Raw genomic sequence first — 20,530 nt, forward strand, 5'->3', positions numbered from 1 at the left:
ATGGCATCATTTTTTTTGTTTATCATGAAACCTATGAAAGAATATGTTAATAAATATATACTGCAAGACATGCATACATCATGTATATCAGGCTGTTTGTAGCGGTCGTTCAGCTAAGGTTAAATATATAAATAATTTATGTTTGGATGAAGGCACTGAAAGAATACATAATGACCATTAATATTAGCCTAATATAACTAATACATGTAATATATGGAATCCACAACATACACATAGGAATAGAATTTTATTACTATATCTGAAAACATGTACATGAATTATCAAAATATAAATAATTCATGGATTGTACAAAAAAACTTATAATTATTTTCGTCAAAACAAAAGCAAAAGAAGCTAGATTTTAAAAGTAAGCGTTGACCTATATAAATGATTAAACATATCAAACAAATAAAGAAATGATCTGGCTTATACAAGCTATAGTTATAGTATGTAAGGTCATGATTTATTCTAACCATTTTAAAGTGACACTCCTATTCAAAATCAATACATAACACATGTAAAACATATTTTTTAAGTGATACACCCTCAAATACTTAATAAATAGTGCATTTATGGAAAATATTAATTACAAATAACAAAATTATAACCGTATATTTAATAACTGAAAATGCAAAAATATTAAATGATTGGTGAATGCTAAACTGCGATTTGCTATGGTCTTGTTTCTGCACATTTCTTTCAAATCAAACCAGGTATCCTCCATAAGATCTATTGTTTTCGACATTTGTTCATCCTTTTTGGTATATTAAAACAATTGTATTAAATGTGTTAAATCTTATTTTTGATTAATAGTGCATCTTTAAAACATTGCATGAACTAAAACACGGTAAATACATATCTACATTTAATGCACATGTCTCTTTACAAGAGAGCCGCGAAGTGATCGCCTATGAGTGTCAGTTTTGGGAACTTGCAGTCAAACAACATTACCTTTACAATTATATAAGTCAGATTTATAGACCTTGCTTGACCTGAGCGTATTGTCTCTGGTAACATGTGTATCATGTATGGCGAATAGGTTAAAAAATGTACAATGGCATCAATGCTATGACAACACTAAAAACAGAACAGCCAAGCAATACAAGGACCTATTCATATCAGTATTTGATTCTAATTGCGTACTTACTAATTTCCCAAGATCTATACTAATTTTACAAATATGAAAAGTGCAACCAAAATATATCACAAACAAAAACATCTCTTCAACGGGGGCGGGGTGCAAGCCGTTATCAATTACAATAATGGCAAAGAGGTACACTACCAACCACGCGAGCTTTTTTGCATATCGTCGCGATTTTTTCATACCGCCATCGTTATCTTTTTAAACTAATTTTCACTATACGCGGAGACTAAAGCATAATGCCCATGCCCAAGTGCATACCTATAATTTTCCCCGCCTTCCACCGCGTCGAGTCACCGCGTTACGCGGCCGTTGCGAATTTTTAATTAACTGTAATTTAGGTAGCTGTCAATTCTCTGACGGCTTTTTCTTTGTTCCCATTCCATTCATATAATTTTTTAATTAAATTAATAAAACCTCGACCCGTAATCTACAAATCTTGGTTCGTACTCAAAATGTAGTTTGATCCCTGAAAAGTATGCTTTGTAACTGTGATAGTATTCAGACGCTATTGTCACTGTGTTCCTAAAACTCTAAATTTCAAATGCCCTCGTTCAACTTGTGTGATTGTGAATAATTACTATATTGAGTCAATTCACTTATAAAAAAACTTATTTGTTTAACAAAAACTCCATATACCGGCGATATAATGATGAAGTTTTGGAGATGAGAGCGTTTACCCACGCAATCGAATGAAATCATTTTGCGAGCACGGTTCAATTTACATGTTGTTTTTTCTATTTGTACCACCTTGACCTGTTAAATACCTGCATATTGCGGTAAGCTGTATCGCGGCAATTCGCCGCGTGTATGTTTTCGGAAGTCGTACGCGATAGCAGCAGATGAACGCGGCGATGACGCGCATCGACGTGTTGACTACCGCGGAATAAATCGCCGCGATTTTCCGCGTTGACGCAATCTCTCCCGCAGTGGCAACTCTTTTTTTTGCAAAAGACTCGTGGTTGGTAGTGTACTTAAGTTGTAATAGGTAATAAATCACAATAATTATATTTTTAATATTATTAATGTATAAAGTTACAGTTTCATCATTGATAACTTGCAAACCTAAGCACTTTTGCCTGAATAGGAAAATATAATTAAGGCATGGCTTTACGGGTGTGTCATCACGACGCACCCCTTAATTGTACATCGTCATATACTATATATTATCTATTTTCTTTTAAAGAGATTTAAAAATAAATACGCTGCAAGTGCATATCACATCAAATGTAATATGCAAATCACAAATAACACAGAAGATAAATATTCAAATTCTTATACAAATGTTGCCTGGTTACCATAAAGATCACTGCTTTCCCTCTACTTAACGTTTGCTTATAGGAGATAGGAGGTTTGCGGTATTGAGAAAAGATGTTGACTCCAGTCTCCTTTACAAATGCCAAATGTTGATTGGTGACCATGGTGATTACAACTATCACTCCACTGTACTTTGCGTCTAGAAAATAGAATGTTTCTAGTAGACTAAAGTGAGGAAGTGGGTGACTCCAAAGTCTCCTTTTTTAAATGACAAATGTTTACTGTTGACCATAATGATATCAGCTGTCATTCCATTCTACGTTTGCGTCTATGAGACATTAGGCTTGTGGTAGTTAGAAAGTCGGTGACTACATAGTCTCCCTTTTTAAATGACAAATGTTGACTGGTGACAATAATGATAACAGCTGTCAGTCCACTCTACGTTTGCGTCTAGGAGATAGAATGTTTGCGGTAGTGAAAAAAGTAGGTGACTCCAAAGTCTCCTGTTTCAAATGACAAATGTTTACTGGTGACCATGGTGATAATAACTATCACTCCACTCTACGTTTGCGTCTAGGAGACAGAAGGCTTGTAGTAGTGAGAAAGTGGGTGACTCCAAAGTCTCCTTTACAAATGACAAATGTTGACTGGTGACCATGGTGATAACAACTATCACTCCACTCTGCGTTTGCGTCTAGGAGAAAGAAGGCTTGTTGTAGTGAGAAAGTGGGTGACTCCAAAGAGGACCATAGTAAAGATGATCATACACATGACAATCACGTAGTGGCTAATACTGGTCCCAATATCCAGCCAGCTGCCGTAGTCCTGAACCAGGAAAAAGAAGTGCTGAAACCAGATGAAAAAGAGTATTAAATATCCATGGACATTGTATTCTGAAACCAAACTAATGTTGTTAGTGATGGTACTGACAAGTGCATATGGACCATGTGAACATCTTGAAAAATGGAACACTGCAGTGCACAGTCTTCGACTAAAATTATGCTTAACTCTGGTATTACTCAATACTAGATTTGCTTTTAATTGGTGCTACTTATTGAAAAGGTTTTAGTTTAAAGATATGCCTGCTGAAAACAATCTTTCCTATGCTTAATACTTTACTAACACAAAAGCCGCGGTCAGCAGCACTAATGATGAAGGTAACAAATCAAAACTACATACCAAGGCCATGCAGTCGGACATGAGCATGATGATGAGAAAGAGGCCGTCAACTGGAACGCACGAGATCACGTGCACAGCTCGTAACACGCAAGTGACCAGGATGAATGGAATCACGATCTGTAAAGTTAAACATGTGTTAAATGGAAATAACTATACCATGGTAGTGATTTGCAATGGACAGAGAGGGTATGTGTTATCCGGACTGGGCCGCTCAGTTGAAAGAATATCTGTCATATACAACAAGGGTGTTTTGGCTGGATGCAAGGACTGACCATAACCTGTCCTAGCCTGTAACATTTGAGGTCTACACAACTCACTATCATGAGAACTGTGTGCGTTAATATGTATTCTTTTATTCATGAAAAAGAAATGGATTTATTTGTATACATTTAAATCTACGATTTAATGTTAAGTCAAATACCGTTGTTTTCCTTAGTATTAAAGCAACCCATCAACAAGAAAATCAATTTCATATTATTGGTTATCAGAAATACAAATATAATAGGTTTTTCCTGCATTTCCTGCATCCTGGGCATTCCAGGGTAAACGAACAAATGAATCTAAAGCTTTTAAGTAAATATCCTACTGTTTTACATTGAAATACTGCTAAACTTCAATCTAATTACAATAAGGCTGCACTCTCACAGATTGAACGTTTTGACAACTTTTATATTTTTTGTCTTGAAATGAGCCAATTTTTGCGAAAATCTATGGAAACCAGTTATATAAGACTGCTGACAAAAAATTAGATCACAGATTTTTATACATGTATTTAAGTTCAAAAATTGATGTTTTATGCATCTTTCTTAAGCCATTAGTAACGATTTAAGCCATAAAACATTAATTTTCAAACAGAAATATGAAAATCTATGATCTGATTTTTTGTCAGCAATCTTATATCATTGATTGACAGATATTTTCACAAAAATTTGCTCTTTCCAAGACAAAAAATAAAAAAGTTGTCAAAATGGTATATCTGTGAGAGTGCAGCTTTAAACAATATATACAGAAACAAAAGCACCGCATACGAATGCTTACACTCGTCCGTTTCTGTGTGTGTTGTCAATCAGTCAGTCATAAAGGGGCTATAAATTAACAATATTTAAGCCAGAGTTATGGGATTTGTATACATGTGCGCATATTGACTCTGGCAACATATGTACTAATTTCATTTGAATATCTTTGTTCAAGGTTTAAGATTTTGCACAAAGCTAGGTAATCCCAATACCTTAAATGACCATCAAGTGTGGCAAACCCTTGGTATCCCTCTATAGACCAAACTAAGGATTATGTCTATTCTTTCCCCATTATACTAACCTTAAACACCAACAATGCTCCCATGGTGAAAGGGGAAAACACTGATATGTAACACAGCACTGCTGCGGGGTCAAAACTGAAAACAGCCAGGGTTAAAGGTAAGATATAATCAGCATTTATATGTTTAAATATATCCTATTTAATAACACATGTAGGTAGACGTAGAAGTAGTGTATCTTATGCACTTTCTTTCTAAATAAATTCGAAAAGAACAAAATTCAACTTTAAATTATGTAATACGCTTAATGAAAGATGATCTACAAGCACATTTGCACTCATTCTACACCTAGAATACCTGTTAATGCTGGCTATATTTCCCACTCCAAAGAATGATGTCAGGATAAAGAAAATCTGTGCATCAGTTAAGGAATTCAGTCTCTGAAGTCACTGAATCTTTGTTAACATACAGTCTTGTATTCCACAGATACAAATTCAATTGCAAGATATATTTGTTGTATATGCATCTGTTTATCTGCTATTTATATATATTGCAATATATACCAAAAGCATTTAATCCTAAGAAGGCAGACGAGTGCACATTCTGGTCCCTATTAGGGCAGAAGGGGGCTACCAAAAAAAATGACAGGGTGCAGCACCCTCCTATAATCTTTTAGCTAAAACCCTATACTTTGGCTGGTCAGCACATTGCCCTGTAGTTTCTATTTGCATTTTAAAGGATACAAAGTAGAAAGCCCTCTGGATGTCGGATATGACAAGGTAGTTTCTGGAATGCATGTGGCCCGGTAGATGAAGGTTGGCTCTCTCTTGGAAATCATACACATCCACCTGTGAATGTGCAACACAATACATGGTGGAAATCTAACGAAAATGTGTCACATATAATAAAATGCCAGATATAACAAGATAGTTCCTGGCATGCATGTGGCCAGGCAGATGAAATTGGCTGTCTCTTGGAAATCATACACATCCACAGGTCTGTGAGTGTACAACATATTACATACAGGGTAAACCAATAGTAAATACAAAGACATGTATAATAAAATGACAGTTTCTGGCAGATATGTGAATGGGCAGATAGATGTTGGCATCCTCTCTAAAATCATACACATCAACACAACATACAAATACAAGGTTTGTATGTTTATATGTTTGTCACATCCAGCTGTTAATATACAATGCAAGGAACAGTTAAAAGCATGTCAAACCAGTGTCATCATTTTGAAAAAAAAAAACAATGAGAAAAAGTTAGTCTATATTCAGAGTGACAAATACCCCCATATGCTGCCTGGACAAAAGAATGGCTATTTCTTTGAAAAAAAGGCCATTACTCCAAGGTTATTGTACACTGCATTTCCACTCATTATGCCTGAACAAATTTTGTTGTATAATTAAAATCCATTTTAGAAGTTAAGCTGCTAACAAAAAGTAGTAAAGGACAATAACTCTGTAATTTGCTAAAATAGAGCTATGGTTCTTGTACACTGCACTTCCTCTAATTATGATCTATAATTGTATGACGTTTAATTGAATTCCATCCAGTAGTTTTCAAGTCATCATCCCAACAAGAACTAGAAGCGCCGCAATGCGACGAAACCAGGTTTTTGTTATGGGTAATCAGAAATTATAGCCAATTAATTTGTTGTATGAGCAAGTTCAATCTGCAGCTTCATATAAGCTATATTCACACTAAGATTCATCACTATCCATCAATTCTAACTAAGTTGTTTGGCAGAAAAACATTTTTCTATTTTTAGGAACAGTGACCTTGACCACACCTCCCAAGCTAGCTCTTCACATAAGCTACCTTCGCTCTAAGTTTCATCAATATCTATCAATGCTAACTAAAGTTATTGGGCAGAAACCATTTTTCTATTTTAAGTAACAGTGACCTTGACCATTTTTCTATTTTAAGTAATAGTGACCTTGACCTTAGCCCCTCCCCACTCAAAAGCAATCCCAAGCTAGCTCTTCACATAAGCAACTTACACACCAAGTTTCATCAATATCGGTCAATGCTAACTAAAGTTATAGGGCAGAAACCATTTTTCTATTTTAAGTAACAGTGACCTTGACCATTTTTCTATTTTAAGTAATAGTGACCTTGACCTTAGCCCCTCCCCACTCAAAAGCAATCCCAAGCTAGCTCTTCACATAAGCAACTTACACACCAAGTTTCGTCAATATCTATCAATGCTAACTAAATTTATTGGGCAGAAACCATTTTTCTATTTTTAGTAACAGTGACCTTGACCTTAGCCCCATCCCCCTCAAAGCAATCCCAAGCTAGCTCTTCCCATAAGCTACCTACACACCAAGTTTCATCAATATCTATCAATGCTAACTAAAGTTATTGAACAGAAACCAATGTTTGACGGCTGTCCGATCGCATTCTCATTCTAATAACCTGCTTTTCGTTGAAAACCTGGTTAAAAATTGCAACGGATGGACCAACCGACCGACAACAGGGTGACTCGAATATACCCCCTTTGTCAGGGGTATAACTAAATAAAATGTTTCGGATTTCAAATATGATTAAAAAAGCAAAATCACAATATAAAACAATGGATCCAAATGCATACACAAATTATACTGAGGAGATTTTGTTCCATACAAAGCAAAACAAACAAGTTAAAAGTTCAATTTCAGGTCAATCAAATATTCATAGTTCAAGATCACAGTCATAAAGGACATACATATGGTAAACAAATGTACGTACCCCTGTGAGTGTTTTGGATGCCCAGGATACAAGACCAAACTCCACCTGCAGCCATTGGTGCATGGTCAACCCAAGAACCACTAGGAACAGAACCTCATAGCTAGACAAGGTCAAGGTCAAATACAAATAACAGAGAAAAATAACAAAATCAAAAATAAATTGATTGATTTTGCAACTATGAGATATTTTCAACAAGAGCACTGCAAAGGAATCCTTTTACGAAAAAACTTGAGCCTAGAAGTCTCAATGAATGGAATAACATTTTAAATCAGAAAATTTTATGTCATATTTATAGGTTCTATCAGTAATGCTTATGTCACTCTGCTCCAGTCCTGGTCTAGTTTGCAGCTTGACTGGAAATATGTAAGCTATCATGAAAAATAAAAAGGAACAGTTTGTGGCTTGTGCTATTTGAAACTTCGGTGTGTGTCTTTGCAATTAACCACTATTAATATACGGCAACAAATGAAAACAAGTAAAATAAAATTATCAACTGGCAAGGGTTAGAAGTACAAACTTGCAAAATCATCTCTTTACAATTAACATCATTCTTATGGAAAGATATTGAGTGAAGAATTTTCAATAGTAGCGACCTTGACCTGTTCTCGCCAACCTGCCCGCTGGTATGGTTAACAAAAGGATACGAGACACTAAGGAGAATGTATGGAGCGGCGAACGCAAGGAAGATGGCCTGTAGTCTGGTGGATACGTGGCTGGACGTCAACAGTGGCTCCAACACTGACACACCTGAAAGGGAGATCATTTATAATATTCACTTACTTGATTAAGAGGACAAATAGTGGTGCACTATGAGCAGATGACAGCATTTATTTATCTTGAGTCTGTCAAGGGGCATAACTTCATAATAACATTTTAGCCAGAGTTATGAGTCTTGCTCCCCATTTGCATATTATTAACTAGTAGCACGTGTACATAGTCTCATAGGAATACCTGCAACGTTTTTTGAAATTATGACCTAGGTTAAACAATTTTAGCTTGATGATGCCAACGCTATTGAATACACATAAAAATTTTCTCTACAAAAAAACAGACAAGCAAAAGAATATTATATTTGATGATTCAATAACTATATTAAGTGGAGTTTCTTATAACCATAACAATGGACATTAAATATCTGACTACAATCATGTTAATATATACAGGTTTACTGTACCTCAATTATTTTTATCTCAAATTAACTTAAAATTCCCTTACCCAGTAGAAGCCAGCTTATGCCCTGTTGCCATGGAGATAAGCCACTGTTCACCTCCCACACAGAGAAATATGTGGCAACCAGGACACCAATCAGCTACAATAAGTAAGAATCAATGCTTTGTCAGCATATACTAGTTATCCAACAATTTTCTAGTAAAGGTCACCATTACCTTGACATTTGACCTATTAACCCAAATAGGGGTTATTTATGAACTATGACCAAAGTGCATACCAAGTTTGAAGACAGAAGTTGTTGACTATGACTATGACAGACAATGAAATCCCCATGTATCTGCCATGCTTTGCAGGCATCATAAAAACTGCAAGCTGATATAAACTACTGTGGGTCAGTTTGATGGGTAGAAATATTAACACAACGTCTTTTTGGAAGCCAAGAAAACATGCCCCTTGGCTGTATTGAATAACCATCTTAGATTTAAGATTAAATTCCAAGTGTTTTGATTGGACTGTAAAAATAACTTGCCATTGGACTGAATGGTACCATTGAGGCATGTCTAATGACAAGGATAAGAATGCTATGGTATACGAGACCTGGTGGACTCAAACCAACTACCTCTTGAGTGAGATCTAATACATATATTAATACATATCTATTAACACATAAATTTACGTAGATGCATAGATGGACCTAGGTGACAAATGAAAATATAAATCATATATATATATAAATGAATATGGACACAGAAGATAAAGCTTGTAACAAAAATTCTGAACCAATACTCGTTCAACATTTCATAATCGGGTACCTAACCTGGACATATGGTAACATTGAACTGTCGTCTTCTTTCTTTCTTGCAGGTTTTACGTCACTTGAACTAGATTTTGACCTGGAAAGTAAAAGTAAAATGCACATTTCCAAACAACATGAGGATTATTGTTAGTTGTAAGGAAACTTTAAAACACATGCTGATAAAGGAAAATGAATTCATAAACATTTCTAACAAACTTGGGTCCCATTTTATTATAAATCTTAGTTGTTAGTTGAAATCACATATAAGGGTCATATTTCCCTCACTTTACACATATCTGAATGCATTGAACTTACCCTATGTTTAAAGCTGTACTCTCGCAGATTTTCTGTTTTTACAACTTTTTTATTTTTATTCTTGGTAAGAGCATTTTTTTTGCTTAAATATCTGCTAACCAGTGATAAAAGATTGCTGACAAAAGATCAGATTGCCAATTTGCATATATCTGTTTGAAAATCAATGTTTCATGGCTAAAACCGTTAGTAACGGTTTAATAAAAATGCATAAAACATTCGGCAGCAGACTTATATCACTGGTTTTATGGATTTTCGCAAAAATTGGCTTGTTTCAAGTCAAAAAAAATAAAAAGGTGGTCAAAATCTTCAATCTGTGAGAGTGCAGCTTTAAGAAGCAAACAAAAGTGAATTACTTTTCTCTCAAAATCTTGGTGTCAAGGATATTCCTACAGATTCAAGATTTTTAACAAATAAGATTCTTTAAAGAAACGTGCTTCAGTTTGACAAAAGCATTACAAATTATTTCTAAGACATATCAGTTATCCCAAGACGGCTATGGGGCATAACTTAAAATCTCAATTTAGAAAATGTTTAGGGTGAGTGAAACTGGTTACACATATATGTACACATACATTTGAGTTATGAATGTGAGTGCCATGTGTACCATGTGTTATGAAAATGTAAGAAGCATGGGTTATGAAAACATAAAATTCATAACAATTTCAAAGTACTGTTTAACAAGGATTTTACATGATGCTGCCTAAGAAGACATCACAAAGGCTACAATAATATCTAAACCTCATTCTGATACACAAAAATAAGCTTACAATTTAAGTTAAAACCTACCTGAAGCCAGATATTATGCCAATAAGGATAACTATCGCTCCACCAGCCAATCTGAGGAAATAAAAGTAGTAAGAATTAATCCTAAAGCCACACAAATGAATTTACTGTTCTTCAGATTCTGCTTGAAAGAAAATGAAGCAAACAGCCAAGTTTTTAATTTAGTTCAGAGATAGCATCTGGCTTAACATTTTTCAATATTAGAATGAATATCCTAAACATTTATAGCCTAAATCAATAGGTTGCTATTTTTTTCATAGGAAATGTACTAGGTAGAGTATTGACTTATCTTGTTATTTCAATGTGAATAATTCACCGCTGAACATTTTTCTTTGAGTAATAGTGCTTATTTATTATTGATGTATTAACATTGTATTTTTATTTTGAGCAAACCAATGATGTCAACAATGCTTATGAAGATTTCATTGCTATGACAAGAAATTACTTTTCTTCTTGGAGTATACATACAAGCTAGAAATGTGTTCTGTACATCAGTGCTCAAGTACTTACACATATTCAGTTGACCGTTTTCCAGTGACAACAGGAAGCATGGGAAATATGGCTAGGAGCATACAGCACAGTGACCAGCCCAGCAACTGGCCCTGAATATATCAAGCATCTTATACAATTAAAGTAAGACTTTTCTCTGAATACAAACTCAACTTTATAATTTGTTTAAAACAATAATTCAATTTGAACAACTATTTTTTTCCTAGAAAAACATATAGTATGATAATATTGAAGTACAGTAAAATACCTTATGCACCTGTGTGGCTGACATTACTTTGTTGCTTTATGACATACCAGTAGAATAATACCAGTAGAATATGCAATCAATGTGATTTTGAGTGGGTTGCAAACTTTTCAATTTTTCAAGTATTATTGTACCACATTAAGTGATTAGATGGCAACAAAGAGTAAATATCAACCAGACATAAAAAGCATGCACCGTCTGACCATGACCAATGGCAATACCAAGTTTAAAGACTCTACACAAAGCGGTTCAGATGTTTTCAATTGACAACAAGGGTAATGCGTCGGCCACCGCCTGACAAAGTAATCCATGTGTCAGCCATGCTTTTCAAATGACACAAAAACTGACCTTGGCGGGAAGTGCGGGCAGGTCTAGTGATATCCATGGAAGAATGGCAATCAAGGCCAGCCCCACTGACAACATTTCCCGGAAGAAAAACCCTATCACCTGCAATATAGAACAGTTTGTGTGAGATTACTAGCTAATTATTGTTCATTTGTTATACTATCATGGCCAGACTGACAGGCAAGATTTCCCTAAAAAAAGAACCCGATCAACTGTAATAGTTCTTTTAAGAAAACTCATACATTCTGACACTATGTTTGGATCACCTGTGACTTAGCTTTAGAATATTTTTTTCAAACATTTAATCCCAACATATATGTTCGAAAAAAGTCCAACATAAATAATAGTAAAAAGCAAGCTTGTGTGTTTATGTACATAACAGTACTTCAAAACCTTTGGCTCATGACATTTAGACAGATCATTTAGGTTACATCATTCTTAATTAATTGTTTTACAGGGACTTGTGTCACAACATTTGTCAATCTTTAGTAAACTTGTTATACATGCATAATTTTAAATGGCTAAATGCTTACTTCACTCGATAAAAACAGACAAATGCTGTATTAAACTACACCAACCAGAATCTCAAGTCCCACAAGACTGGCTAGAACAGCAACAAGAAAGGACGTCCTGTTTTTCATTGTGATCGTGTAGTCTATTACTTGCACTAGAACATCACGTCTGAGCACTACTGCCATCCAGAGAGTGACCGGTATCAAGCAGTAGAGGTAGTTAGTCCAGGGAAGGGACTGAACTGAAGGAATAACATAAATAAATGGCATCATTTGTGAATAGGGCTCAAGTTAACACAAACTAAATAAGTATTTCAGCCACAAAATAGGCCTTGCTACATATGTGCATAATGTCATTAGTAATATACAATAATATTTACATTCCCCTAGTCCTTTGTGTAGATAAAACTTGATGTTTATACTGTATTATACGTCATCGTTTACTCCAATATTGCGCTCTGATTGGATAAGCGTGAGGTCATATAACCAATGATATATGACATTACAAAATTCAGCCGTTCTTCTTTACAAACGTATGTTGTCAGATGCACTTTTTCAAAGAACAAATACTCAATTGCAGAAGATACTGCGAATTTTTAATAGCAATGAATATTTTTTGTAAATGTAAATAAAAGTATTGATCGCATGTTTTCGTGTGTTTATGCTGTATATAACGCAGTGCAAGCGAGCAAAAGACCAAGAAGCGCTAACTCTATTGCGTTCATACAGCTTAAATGCAAGAAAATTAGCTATCAATCCTTAAAAGAAATGTAAGCTTATTGAGATCATAAGATAAGCGCGTTGATAGGATGATTTTGTTCAACTAACGCTGGAATCATTGCTTTGACAAAACTTTAAAAAACAAACACGCTTAATTAAACAGGAGCACTTCGAATGGATGTTAAGAAAGGCATATTTACCTGGAAGCATTATTCAAGACAGATGGGCCTTAATACATATGTACGTATTATCACAGGAAAAATGCTTACTAAGTTTCATGAGTATATCTTGAATAGCTTTATGAACTATAGGCAAGATAAATGTTTTTGAATGATGATGACATCAAAATCACTGCTGCTGGCAAAGACACCAAGACTGTGACAACACATTTACATTTTGTCTTCAAACAAGGGCTGTCGTAAGACTACGTATTCAGTCAATTGATTGAAGGGTATAGATTTTTTTTATTAAAATCAAAACTTGCCCTAAAACTTTAACGTAAGTTCCTAAGTCAATCAGGTGACATAAGTTGTATTAAGGATAATATGAAGTTATGTAACCTCATTGTGTGATGGTCCTGAGCAACTGTGTGAAGTATTAAGTCAATTGAATGAAGGGTATTGGACTTATAAGAGAAAATCCCAACTTGCCCTAAAACTTTAACCTAAGTTCTTAAGTCAATCAGGGGCCATAACTTGTATAAATGATAATATGGAGGTGTGTAGCCTCATTGTATGATGGTCCTGACCAACTGTGTGAAGTATCAAGTCAATTGAATGAAGAGTATAGAAGTTATTAATAAATATCCCAACCTGCCCTAAAACTTTAACCCAAGTTCCATAGTCAATCAGGGGCTATAATTTGTATAAATGATAATATGGAGTTATCTAACCTCATTATGAGATGGTCCTGAACAACTGTGGGAAGTTTTAAGGGAATTGAATGATGGGTATTGGACTTATAAGTGGAAATCCCAACTTGCCCTAAAACGCCAACTCTGGGACGAGTAGTATAACCCTCCTTATTCTTGAAATAGTCAAGCTAAAAACAGACAAGCTTAAAAATAATATATTTACCATACAGCAATATGGCAACTATTACACCGATGCAGCCAAAGACTACGATAACCAGTGCATCATGTGACTCTTGTTTCCATGACGACCTCTTAACGACCCCCGAATGTTGCTCAAATACCAGCATGAGCGTGTAAGCCATCCAGCCCAGGAATCCACAACACACGCTTACACTAAAATAATATAATCTAGTATAAGTATTATTTCAGCTCACTTCTTTTCTAATCTTAGTTCCCTTTATTATTTAACGTTAAGCTGACTTACATGTGAACAAGATTGAGTACTTGTAGCTTTCCAACAATTTAAACCTCATAGTAAAACTATATATTTTTGCATAAACCATTGACTCTAAATGTAAAACTTATGTAGTAATTGTAGAAACTTGTGTTTCAGTGATTCTATTTACATATGATCATTCTTTTCTTGTACTGAACTCATGTTCCAGTAAACCTTTTATTTCACTGACCTCTTAAAGGCAGTTATACCATCATTTAATGATAAACCTATACTGTGTGTGTATGGACATTGTGCTCTTTGTACGTTTGTATCTTCATTCAGTGTTGTTTGTGCTTATATACAGAGTGTTTTTAAGTACTGGGCTTGACCCTGTAGCTTTCATTGTATTTTGGGTATACAATTATATTGCCTTCCCTAGTTTTATTCATGTTAATGCAGCTTATAATACAGATATCATCACTTCTTAACACTTCTTCCTTGGGCAGGTAGCGGAGCTGGTAACTAGGAATGCCTTGTTATCAGTTTTTCGCACATTACCACAGGTAGCATTTTCCAATCTGGAACACACGCACATGATAGATATTATATCTCTTACCCGAGGAAGAGCCTGTCATATGTCTGGTAGTAGTTGAGACCCTTCAAAGCAACTCTCATGATACGCACACAATCCTCAACCTTCAATGTAAAATAGATAATATTCAGAAAATTTTGTATCTAAAAACAACACCAATCTTCATACTAAATGTTTGTACCATTATAAACAAAAGTACCATAGACAGATATAAACGATAAGCTCAAGTCATAGTTCATTTTTTTACAAAAAAACATAGTCTGGTTGATCCATATTTGAACATACAAAAAAACATACAATCCAAACCATTTTATGAAACAAAAAAATAACAATTTATCTTAGTAAAAAGGCAAAATGTGATAACCAGAAACTCCACATTCAAAATGTCAACAACCTTGTTGATTTCAATTGTATCTAAACAAAGGCATTTTTACGTAATCTAAAAGACCTTCTACCTAGAATATCATCTGGTTTACCATATAACAACATACATGTATCAAGCTTATGATTCATTGCCAAATTGGATTTAATTTTACAGAGAGGTGTACTTTAGTGCAAGAAACAGGAAATAAACCCACACAGAAAAGAACGCCAAAGCTCATCTCATGTTTTTAGTAAAAAAAAGGCATCACTCACTAATTATTAAAATAAGAGTAATGGGCCATGCGGTACATGTGTGTATTGTCCCTGGCAACATGTGTACCAAGTTTCATTTGAATATCTTTTATTAGAGCTTTAGTCAAGGTTAAAGCTTTTGCACAATGTTGCCTTCATAAAGGCTATGAATACCTCAACTTTTTTTCTTTGTTTAAGAGATGAGCTTATATTTAATGTACCTACACTCAACAGAGAAAATTCGAAACATTGAACCATGCTTTGCTGATATCAAGCAAATATGTTTATCTTATTTTTATGAAAAAGTGGACCCAGCTCAAACAATGTCCTACACAAGTTACTCAGCTAATCTAAGAAGGTACTTACAGCCTCCTCATAATGACCTGACTGGATCAGCTGACGAATGTGCCGGTGACTCTCGATCTGAAATATATATACTGGTAGTATATTGAAACTGAAATAAGAATTCAAAAGAGGTTTGCTATAGGAATACAGACCCTGATTTTTTTTCTTCCAGTCGAACAAGGGGCATTACTTAACAATTATTATAGCCACAGCTATGTACCCTGCTATACATGTTCATATTGTCGCTGAAAACATATGTACCAGATAACAAATGATTATCTTCAGTTTTTGAGTACCTTTCATGATGACATATTTTACCCAAAGATAAAAAACAAAGACTTTGTTGACAACAACACCAAGGCTATAATATGACTTTTTTTCTTAACAACAACATTAACAAGCTATATATGCAGCATTCTATATTAGACTCCATCTTTCCTTACTGAATGCAAGGAATATGTACATTTTAAGTCTAAATAGAGCACAATAAAGCGTAATTGCTGAAAAGGCGTACCAGTTTTGCCGGAGTCAGCTCAGGGAAAGGTCTGAAGGCTGCTGACAGAGTGGTCGACTTCTTTAGGTCCATCTTCACCTGAAACAACACAGAATTAACTTAGATTTAAGAGTAGAATTTCAGTGTTTTGATTGGACTGTAAAACTGATTGACCAATAGATTGAATTTGAATGCTATCAAAAAAGAGGATGTTATTTATACAGAATATGAGCCCAGGAATCGTGGTTCATTAAAGATATTCAGGCCTAAGGTGAAATTATTCATCTCTTCCCTATTTTTAGATATATTTGTGTGAATGAAACTAAAAAAAAAATCTACATGTTGGCATCAGCTAAGATACTACAGAGTTAAGATTGTTGAAGTTATGACTTGGAGTCCATTAATGAAACTGGCCTCTGGTTTTGTGAAAAAGCCTAATCTTGTATACAACCTATTTCACAAGTCAAACATGCATATACACAACGTTTTGTGAAAAAGATCCTTTTAAAAAGGATTTAAACATGATTTAAGACTAAGAAACTAGTCAAGAAACTATCTGTTATGTATAACCTTGTACTGTTCCAGAAGCTGGCGTGTGTTGGCGTACATTATTTCGGCCAAATCTCCAGAACTCGCATCCAGGTATTGGTATGGCAATACTCCCTGAAATATAAACAAATAGTAAACAAAGGAAATTTGTTTCAATTATATACATACATATATTCAGTGTGTTTTATTCCACCAAATTTTGCCCCATTCCCAGTGCTATTAAACAATAATATACTTTTTTCCCAAATGTGAAAATAAATTCCCATTTTTTTTTTTTAATCTTTAAATTAAAAAGAAATGGACCGCAAACCCATTTTGTATGAAAGAACTGGTGTACTTTAAAGAAAAAAACTTTATCCTAATCTCTTACATTTTCTGTCAATCTTTTAAAGCATTCTTGTTTATTTCTAGGCTAATTTAGATATGCCAATTTAAGTCAAACTGAAACATTTATCCCAATTAGATAAAGGACCAGGCACAATCCACAAAATGGGAAAAAAGTTATATAATTATGTATTCCTTTCGAGCTATTCAGCAAGTTTACTGCCATCTTATTTAAAATAATCAAATCTTAAAGTATTTATGATGTTATTTGACATGCACCTACAGCACATACCGGTACTTAAATTATTTTTGGTTCCAATGAAGACTTTAGGAAACACATTACATCATACTTGAGTGTACTAAATAATCTTTGTTTTACAGTATCTGACCCACAAATATAGCCTAAGAAAAAACATTGGTTCGGGTCACTCGACCCTACTTACGGAAAAGGCACCGACCCTACCGTTTTAAGAGACAGTTGGACTGTTGGTAAAACAAAACAAAAACAAAAACAAACCTTTAACCTTTATACAGAATATTACTTTAACACCCTTCTCCAATGATGAAAATAACGTTCTTATATGAAGCCTTATTAAAAATATATATAGTTTTTAAAAAAGCTACCTACCCTACCTGTTTTTGATAAGGACGTAACCCTAACTATTTTTTTGGCCATTGTGATTTGTTGATGGTGACCCCATTATATTTTGATATCATTTGAAAAAGTGCAAAAAATGAAAATGATAAAAACATTCACCAAAAATAACTTTTTTGCTATCAAAGATTTCTAAACATGACGTCTAATGTTAGTTGAAAAAAAGGGAAAATATACAAACTGTATTGACTATATTTATGATGCACTTAAGGTCATCTGTTTTCAATATCAGTAGGTTATTAAACATGACTTTGATCACTCTCATTGGCACCATATTTCTTGAGAGTGTGGTCTTGTGTTGTGGGGGGAACCGGAGTACCCGGAGGAAACCCATTTGTCAACCTTGAAGACCACAAACAAATCTCACATGCGCCCTAGCTGGGAATCAAACCTGGGTCGCCTAGGTGAGAATCGAGTGTGCTTACCACTGTGCTTCTCCAGACAACTAGCTTATTTGTGGGTCAGATTTATTATGATAGAAGTACACCTGCAATGACTTTTTTTTCTCTGACTATTGAATTTGGCATGTCTGGAATGCATTTACACAAGAACACAAGTAGAAACCTTAAATCAAACCAAACCACTTACCACAGAGTTCATAGGGAAGTTAACACCTATCAGAGCAGCCATTAGCGAGGCAATGTCACCCTGGAAGAAAGAAAAAGGGGGCTGAAAATATCAGCCATATTCTCAGCAAGTCATGGGCAACATTTATAGTTGTAACTTAATGTAAGAGCACAGCAAGTCAATGCCAATACATTAATGATTTTTAGTTGCTTAAAGGTCAAAGCTCAACAAATATTGAAGTAAGAGATATGTGCAAATTGTCATCTTGAACAACTTTACCAAGTTTCATGGGACAAGAGATGTTTGTCAAACATTATGCCCCCCTGAGCGCCATGTTGTCAGGATTATATGGACAATTGAATGAAATATGCATGGACCGAAATGACAGCTGATCTGTTGCTGTTTTAAGATTATGACCATTAAAGTGTGAGGATAAAGTGTGTTATGACTGTCATGACCTTTGACTCTATGAACTCAAAATCCAGAGTCATCAGCTGGTCACCAGAAACCTTAATGTCAAGTTTGAGGGCCATGAGTGCAGGCATTGTTGAGTTATCACTCGAACAACCTTTTACCATTCAAGGTCACTGTGACCTTGACCTTTGACCCATTGAGCCCAAAAAACAATTGGGGTCAGCTACTGGTCAGGCCCAACCTCCAAGTCAAGTTTGAGGGCCATGGGTGCAGGCATTGTCACGTTATCACTCTGACAACCTTTTACCATTCAAGGTCACTGTAACCTTGACCTTTGGCTTGATGACCCCCAAAAACAATAGGGGTCATCTACTGGTCAGGCCCAACCTCCATGTCAAGTTTGAGGGCCATGGGTGCAGGCATTGTTGAGTTATCACTCGGACAAGCTTTAAAATTATTTTACTATTAAAGGTCACTGTGACCTTGACCTTTGACCCGATGACCCCCAAAATCAATAGGGGTCATCTACTGGTCAGGCCCAACCTTCCTGTGAAGTTTGATGACCATACGTCCAGGAATTGTTGAGTTATCACTCGGACAAGCTTTGGTCTACCGACGGACCGACCGACCGACCGGACGACCGACCGACCGACATACCGACATGCCTGTGCAAAGCAATATACCCCTCTTCTTCGAAGGGGGGCATAAATATCTTGAATGAGTAGGGATCAATAACAAATAGTTTACACAATGGTGATGAGAATCAACTTCTGATTTTTGTTATAATGAGAAACAAAACCAGCTGAAAACTTTTCATACCTGCTCCACATCCACTCTTTCAATGTGGTCCAGTTTCCAATCTGAATCAAATATAAAAATTAAACAACCATAATGGTTACACAAAAGACGGCAATGACCTTCAAAGATGAAAAACTATGTAACGTTTTGATCATTGATAAAACACCGCTAACGGCTAACATATATCATGCTAAGATGCAATCAAAACCAAAAGACCTTCAAGTTTTGACTATAAGGCCAAAACTAAAAATTTGTGTTATTGTTGTCATAGGGGAATGGCGTTAAAGTAATACATGTACTCAGTAAAAGCTTTTTAAAAATACCTACTAAAACACACACTAAGAAACAAAAACTTTCTTTTTGTAAATTTTATTTTTTAAACCAATGGGCTTTTAAAAACAGAAGTGTCGGCGCCTTTTTTGTAGGTAGGGTCAGGTTACCTGAACAAAAAGTATCATTTTTTTAGACCTTTAAAATAGAATTTAAGACATAATTGATTTCATTCACTATATACAGTAAGTTACAAAAAAGTATACCCCTCATGTATAGAGACTGCATCAAGCATGCAACTACACTTGCCCTGTACAACATTCAGATAATTAGTATCCCTTTCATACAAACCCTGTGAAAAACTGTCTTTGAAGTGCTGGTCCCCGCTTCTCCGAGCCCCTTTGACCCCGGACCCCCACACCACAAGTGGGGTCAATGTTTCACTGGGATGACCTGCCCCGTGAGAACCTGGGGAGCAAAAGAATAGCCAAAGAGGCCTATCTGTATAATACGAAATAAGAAGGCTGTAAGCCCAATTTGAAATCAATATAAAAGATTGTTAAGATTTTACTGTTTTAGTTGCTTAATAGCAGATAACAGATAAACAGTTAAACATATTATGTACATATGTATAAAATATGCCTCACAATTTG

General features: G+C 35.1%; 1 protein-coding gene across 1 annotated transcript in view; it reads right to left on the reverse strand.

Annotated features, from left to right (window-relative positions):
- Positions 1-338: 338 nt before the first annotated feature.
- Positions 339-20,530, reverse strand: part of LOC128243368 (GPI ethanolamine phosphate transferase 1-like) — a 28,717-nt gene continuing 8,525 nt past the window's right edge. The window contains exons 8-28 of the mRNA XM_052961114.1: positions 20,229-20,345; positions 19,629-19,669; positions 18,417-18,476; positions 16,871-16,963; positions 16,322-16,399; positions 15,829-15,885; positions 14,872-14,951; positions 14,043-14,212; positions 12,313-12,488; positions 11,738-11,836; positions 11,146-11,237; positions 10,639-10,689; positions 9,559-9,634; positions 8,787-8,880; positions 8,216-8,318; positions 7,572-7,671; positions 5,576-5,680; positions 5,190-5,245; positions 4,895-4,970; positions 3,578-3,694; positions 339-3,244 (exon numbers count right to left, since the gene is read on the reverse strand). Of these exons, the coding sequence (XP_052817074.1) occupies positions 3,071-3,244; positions 3,578-3,694; positions 4,895-4,970; positions 5,190-5,245; positions 5,576-5,680; positions 7,572-7,671; positions 8,216-8,318; positions 8,787-8,880; positions 9,559-9,634; positions 10,639-10,689; positions 11,146-11,237; positions 11,738-11,836; positions 12,313-12,488; positions 14,043-14,212; positions 14,872-14,951; positions 15,829-15,885; positions 16,322-16,399; positions 16,871-16,963; positions 18,417-18,476; positions 19,629-19,669; positions 20,229-20,345 (2,015 nt within the window). The 3' untranslated portion in view covers positions 339-3,070. The remainder of the gene's footprint in view (positions 3,245-3,577; positions 3,695-4,894; positions 4,971-5,189; positions 5,246-5,575; positions 5,681-7,571; positions 7,672-8,215; positions 8,319-8,786; positions 8,881-9,558; positions 9,635-10,638; positions 10,690-11,145; positions 11,238-11,737; positions 11,837-12,312; positions 12,489-14,042; positions 14,213-14,871; positions 14,952-15,828; positions 15,886-16,321; positions 16,400-16,870; positions 16,964-18,416; positions 18,477-19,628; positions 19,670-20,228; positions 20,346-20,530) is intronic.

Source organism: Mya arenaria, chromosome 8 (genome assembly GCF_026914265.1).
Source record: "Mya arenaria isolate MELC-2E11 chromosome 8, ASM2691426v1".
Lineage (NCBI taxonomy): Eukaryota > Metazoa > Mollusca > Bivalvia > Myida > Myidae > Mya > Mya arenaria.